General features: G+C 46.2%; 1 protein-coding gene across 4 annotated transcripts in view; it reads left to right on the top strand.

The window, feature by feature from the left end:
• Window positions 1-6,167, top strand: part of MYO1E (myosin IE) — a 143,330-nt gene that overhangs the window by 56,063 nt on the left and 81,100 nt on the right. For 2 of the 4 annotated variants that reach the window (XM_068204075.1, XM_068204079.1), the window contains exon 1: window positions 2,579-2,617. The exons of the other annotated variants lie outside the window; for them this stretch is intronic. In XM_068204075.1, coding sequence (XP_068060176.1) covers window positions 2,594-2,617 — 24 coding nt within the window. In that variant the 5' untranslated portion in view covers window positions 2,579-2,593. Of the gene's footprint in view, window positions 1-2,578; window positions 2,618-6,167 lie in introns of those variants that run through there. 4 annotated transcript variants of the gene reach the window in all.

Below are 6,167 nucleotides of genomic sequence, written 5' to 3'. Positions count from 1 at the left end.
AGAAATGCAGCTAAATGCAAATATCTGGACTAAGTGTGGCTATGAAGCAGAAGTTCCACAAATGAGCTTCTCATTCATTTCTCTTTGCTCAGTATGCAGTGAAGCATCTCATCAGATATGAGATTTCTTGATATGATCCAACAGCCAGAAAGGGTCTAAGTCTTTGATTGGCAGTTGTACAAAACTTTGCTGCAGTTTGGAGATATTTGCAATTAACAAATAGGTGTCAGAACTAATGGCAAATTCCTTCTCTATGAGTGTGATACCAACTTACACTGGTAAATAGAAACCATAAGATGTTCTATAAGAGGAGTATAATTTCACCTGGCTCTTTCAATGGCAGTAAACTGGGGTCAAGTAAGATACCAGTTAAAATACTGGTTACAGGTGCTTGATTTTTTTTAATAATATTGTTTCCTGCTTGATACTGCTATAAGCAATTTAAGTCATGATTTAGTAACCCAGTAAATTTGGGTTGACTGATTTAAGTTACTGAATATTCCAAATATACTTGTCACATGGACAAGATACAAGTTTTTTCCTATTTGGAAATTATATGCCTGATTACCAAAAATAACAGTTCACTTGATACTTAAGGCAAGTTTTCCATACAAATGTGCAGTGCTTTCTTAGTGTTTTTTTAAATCACTCGCATAAGATGTGTAAAAGCTTGGACAAAAAAACCCATCCATGGGATGTGATGAAGAGATAATTCTAGCAATGTGCAGTTCACTCCTTGCTATTTGTGCTGTGGCATCCCTTCCCCACTTCTCAGACTGCCTTGCATGTTTATTTTCTGTGGGATCTCCATTTCTCCTGTTTTGAATGATAATCATACCTGTAAGTGTTCAGTTTCCCGTCTTCCATGATAGTCTACAACTAATGCTGTAATGTCTGCACACCTCGGAGTGTTTTTCACATTCATTCTCACAATATGCCTGTGAGGTAGGAAGCATTATTATCCCTGAAAATACAATTTCCTTCTACTGCTGGTAGGGAAGTGAAGCACGAGGCGAGCTATGTGACTTGCCACAAGTCACACGGGAATCAAAGCAGACTGAAATACCTGCCTCGGCAAACACTTTAATCACTCTTTCCTTCTTAAAATAGAAACCGCTTTGGTTGCTGCACAGGGAGCGTGTGACGGCACCACCCCAGGAGCCGCCAGATGCTTCCCAGTGTTACTCTGAAGTGCGCTGGGGCAACGCTTCGGAGTAAGCAAAAAAGTGCCTATGCTGCAGCTCAGCAAAGGCATGGGTCAGAGCCCGGCAGCTCTGGGAGAGCCAGAGCCGTGCCGAGCCCCTGGGCGCGGCTGTGGCACCCGTGAACACGCGCTCTGCGCTGGGAGCCGGAGGGGCTCCCCCGGCAGCGCGGCGACCGTGCCCGGGGCTCCGAGCCAGGCCGGGGGGCTCCGAGCCAGGCCGGGGGGCTCCGAGCCAGGCCGGGGGCCCTCTGGTGAAATAGGTGCGATCGGCCCCGGTGCTGGCCCGTGCCGAGCCGCCGTGACAGCGGGGATCGCGGCGGAGCGATCTGCCCTGCCCTGCCCTGCCCTGCCCGCGGATCGGCCCCGCCGGGGGTCCAGGCCCCGCGGTTCGGGGGTCCCCGGTGGGCGCGGCGAAGGTTGCGGGGACACGGGTGTACGACAGCCGACAGGACACCGCGGTGCAGACACCACTCTATGGCCATGCAACACGGGGGGACAGAGCCGGGACAGCCTCCGCGCTCACTCACCGGTGCTGGCTCAGGGCAGGGCAGGGCTGCCCGCCGCTCCCGCGCATCCCCGCCGCCGGCCGAGCCCCGCTCCGCTCCGGGCGCGCTGCCGCCGCGGGAGCGGCCGTTCCCGAGCGCCGTGACCGCCGGTGCGCAGCCGGGGCTCCGTCCGCCCGCCCTGCCGGCCGGCTGCGCGGAGCGGATGGGATGGGATGAAGATGGGATGGGATGGGATGGGATGGGAGCGGCTGGGAGCGGGGCGGCCGCCGCAGGCCGGGCTGCGGGAGCGGGAGCTGTTGCCAGGACGCCGTCACCATGGGAACGCGCTGCCGCCCTGGCGGGGGGAGCCCTTCGCATCGCCCCCTCCTCGCAGCTACTTCACGGCAGTGCCCGATCCTGGCGAAGCAGGGAGGGACGGGAAGGGCCCCGCAAACAGCGGCGCTCCCTGCGGCACGGGGGGCGAGCGGCGGGGACGGAGCGGGGGCCGTGCCCGCGCCGCCCGCGCCAGCAAACGCCGGCCTCCAGACAGAAAGTTCGGTGGTGACGAACAGCGGTGACTCTGAGTTTCTGGTGGTGCAGAGGAGCCGAGAGTATGACTGAAAGCATGGGTGTTTTCAGAGCGTATATCAAAACCTGTCAGAACTCATTATTAAAATCAATGACAAATATTAGTCTTGTTTATAAAGTTTCCATGTTACATTTTCAAACAAGAGCTAACATGCAGCTTCGGTAAAACTTCATATATCACAGCAAATAAGATCCATCTGCTTGCACAGCAGAGGCGTGTCAGCTAAGAGAAAGTATTACTGGAAAAACAAAGTCCACAGAGGGTGTGTCTGCCTTCACTTTTGTTCCCTGCTTGTGTCATTCCTTGGACTTTGATATGACCACCTTGGGTAAACAAAGTGTAAGTGAAATCTGAGAAGAACTTACTGCACCAGCTCACTCTGAAATAGCAGATTGCCTCTGATTTTAGTTAAAATCCATGCGACATCCCATACTGTTGTATAGGAAAACCATTGCAGGACTAAGGATTTGGTAGATGTGAAGGATAAAAGGATTACACCATGCACACGCTATTGTAAAAAGCAAGGCGGAGTCTGAATCCAGATTGACCTATTTATTATAAAGTAGTTCCCACATCAAAGGATCAGGCCAGAGAGAAAACGTGCCATAGGTGCTTTGAAAACTATGAACTGGGAGTCAAAGACTGTAGGATAATTCAGCTTAGAATGAATCCCAGGAGAACCCTTGTTCAACCGCCTGCTCCAGATGAGGTGATTGATGAGGCCAAATGCAGTTGTTCAGGGTTTTACCCAGCCTGCTCTTGAAAACCTCCAAGGATAGAGACTGTCCAGCTTCGGTGGACAGCCTGTTCTCATGGTGTTGGCTGCTGAGGAAAGAACATTTTCTTTATACCTAGTCTGAACCTCTCCTGTTTACATTTATATTGTCTTCCCACCAGGCACCACTATGAAGAGTCTGAATTTGCCATCTTGATGACTTCATCATAGATACTGGAGGGCCCTGCCAGGTCCTCCAAAGTCTGCTTTCATCAGGCTGAGCAAGCCCTGCATCCTCAGGGATCCAGCTCCCAACCATCTCACTGGCCTCTGCTGACCTTGCTCTAGTTTCCTGATGTACACAGCTGTATTCCCTGACCTGGCAAACATCTAGACTAACTTCATGGCCCTGTGTAGTTTTTGTACACCTGTCGAGAGGTTTTCCTTGCTAAAGGACTGCCCAGTGTTTTCTTGAGTATGTATGTCTGCAGAGTAGGGCTTGAAAGCAAATTGTTAGTTAAAGCAAATCAACTGAAGTTATTTTAATTTAAAAACATAACATTTGTACCTCCTACTGCAGTCTAGAAAATAACATTAAAATGTGCCCATGCTCAGCTCTCAGCCTGCTTTCTCCCTCTGGCCCTTCTCTGGCAACAGTGGAGGCCAAGAGACAGGGACAGGGCATGTAAATTCTTGTCTGTTCTTACACTCTTTCCAAGGCATCCACACCACCAGGATTTGAGGTGAATGGTCTTTGGTTTGACCCATACTGATGCTCTTTTCATCTTGTGTTATTAGAGACCATTATTTTTTGTACTTGTATCACTTTCTTGATGTTTTTAACTAAAGCAGTACTAAACTATTGTATTTTATATCATTACATCTTCAGTGTAATTAATATAAAACACAGAGATTTGTTTTCTTAAAGGAAAGTTCATATCACAATCTTTTTATCAAGGCACAGCATCAGGAATATTAATTTATTCTGGAGCCTTCAATTGTCTTGCTCATTAATTGAGCCCCACTTACACAATCACAGAAGTACAGAACGGAGCAATTTAGGCTGGAAGGGATCTCAGAGGGAATATAGTCCAACTCCCTGCTCAGAGCAAGGCTAATTTTGATGCTGGATCAGGTTGCCCATCATAGCATAAAGTTTTCATCTTAAAAGCTTGTGTAATGTTGCAAAAAATCTTCCTTTGAGGGGAAAAAAAATCCCTGTAATGTTGTTGTTGTGAACATACACGGCTTAGCTGAATTCAATCACAGAAACACAGGAGGCAGAACTCCTCGGTTACCAAGTCTTTGTGGATTTCTTCCAGGTTTATACCAGCCTTGCAAATAACAACATTATTCATATGTTTTGGTTTGCAGTTGGAGAAAAATTCAACTCCCTGAATTCTAAGTATCTCTTACATCTGAGGCTTCCCTTAATCAGATCCAGAGTGACAGAGACACGTGCTATTTTTCCTCAAAAAGCCTCAAACCAAGCAGTGGATGTAAAAGGGCTGGTGACTTTGTTGCTGTACTTTTTATTCCAGTGGTACTTTGCATGGACACATTGAACACGTTAAGGGCATGTTTTCTGAACAGGAAAATGCTGCTCTCATTTGAGGCCAACAACAGAGAGGAAAAAAGAAATTTTATTAGGCACAGAGAATTAAAGAAAGCTACAATGAAAATAGCATACTATTTTCCAACCTGTCCTAATCACTGATTTCATCACATTTTACGTCATAAAATTCTGCCTTTGTTTTATACATGCTATTTTGTTTCTCCCTCCCTATATTTCACAAGAAGAAATTGCTGAATCCATTTTTTATTTCCTGTAAATAGAATTCTACATGCTCCAATGTAACTGAAGGCAGAGTGTAACCATCTGCATTTTAGAAGAAAATGTTACAATTCAGAAATGTCTTTATTCTTTGGAAGGCAAATTCAGGGAAAAAATACACTAAACTTTCAACGTTTTCTTAATCTGATATAACTTGTCTTTCTATTACACAAGTCCTTCATCTTTGTAAGGAATACAAGATTATGTGGTTTTCTAACCAAAATAATGATGTGTTGTTAAGGGTATTAAGCCTTATTTCAATAGCTTTCAAGCATTAATTAAATTATTAATTAAATTATTCTGGTCCACAAGACAAATATGTGACTTACAAAACTTATTTCAATTATAGTCTTTAAGTAAGAGAAAAGTACTAATGCCTTTTTTCCCCTTTGCTGTCGTTTTTAGCCAGTTAAAAAGCAGTCAGAGCAGTGCTTATTTCATTACAATTTCTAATCTTTTCCAGACTGACTGACTTTTCATAAGAGTTATTTCTTTCTGAAGCCACAATAATGTTTTTAGAATGGAGGGCAAGGGAAAGCTTTTTTTTGTGGCTTTTCCAGAGATAAAGACCTTGCTCTTTTTCCAGTTAGTTTAGTCTTTGCACAGTTTAGCACCAGGCTGATCCCTGTTTGGAGCTGGCACAGTGTTGCTCAGGCAGTGGGTAGGTGGAAAGGCACGTGTGAGTTGCCAGCTGCACCATGTAGTCATTTCAGTGAGTGCTGAGCCTGGACCGACCCCTGCAAATCCCAAATGCTAAGCTAATAAACCTCCTGAGGCACTGCAGTGAAGCTTGTCCTTAAATATTTCCCCAAAGCTTAGCACTAGTGATCAGTATCAGGAGAATCAAGCAGTGCAACTGTTTGCAGCTAGAAAATATCCTCAAAATAATTCTTGATGTTAGCACTTGTGTGCATGAGCTGTAGGTGTTACTAACCAGACAAACTGTCAGACAATACACATGCTGAAAAAAAACTGATGGGAGTTCTTGATACAGGGAATTTTTCTTAAATCTTTTCAAGTTAGGTCTTTGAAAGGTATCCTGTCCATACTAATGTTTTGATAGAAATGTCACCACTTCTAACTTTTGTGCATCATTTAAAAGTACAGGGGTTCCTCTGTAAGTACACAGTTTGTGGTGATTGGGAGTGGGGCTGCAGCCCAGCCTCATCCCCAGTGGGCACAGCTGTGAGAAGCAGGTGAGCAGCAGTGACAGCAATGAGCCATGGAGTGCCCAGGGGCACTGAGCAACCACCAAAGGGAACAGAGGGCACACAGGTGCCGTGCATCAGCGTGAGGGGTATGAAAGGTTGGGCTGGAGAACAAGAAAGAACGGATGCTTG

The sequence above is a fragment of the Anomalospiza imberbis genome, chromosome 13, assembly GCF_031753505.1.
Source record: "Anomalospiza imberbis isolate Cuckoo-Finch-1a 21T00152 chromosome 13, ASM3175350v1, whole genome shotgun sequence".
Taxonomy (NCBI): Eukaryota; Metazoa; Chordata; class Aves; order Passeriformes; family Viduidae; genus Anomalospiza; species Anomalospiza imberbis.
Note: the sequence above shows the minus strand (reverse complement) of the source record. Positions and strands in the feature narration are given on the sequence as shown.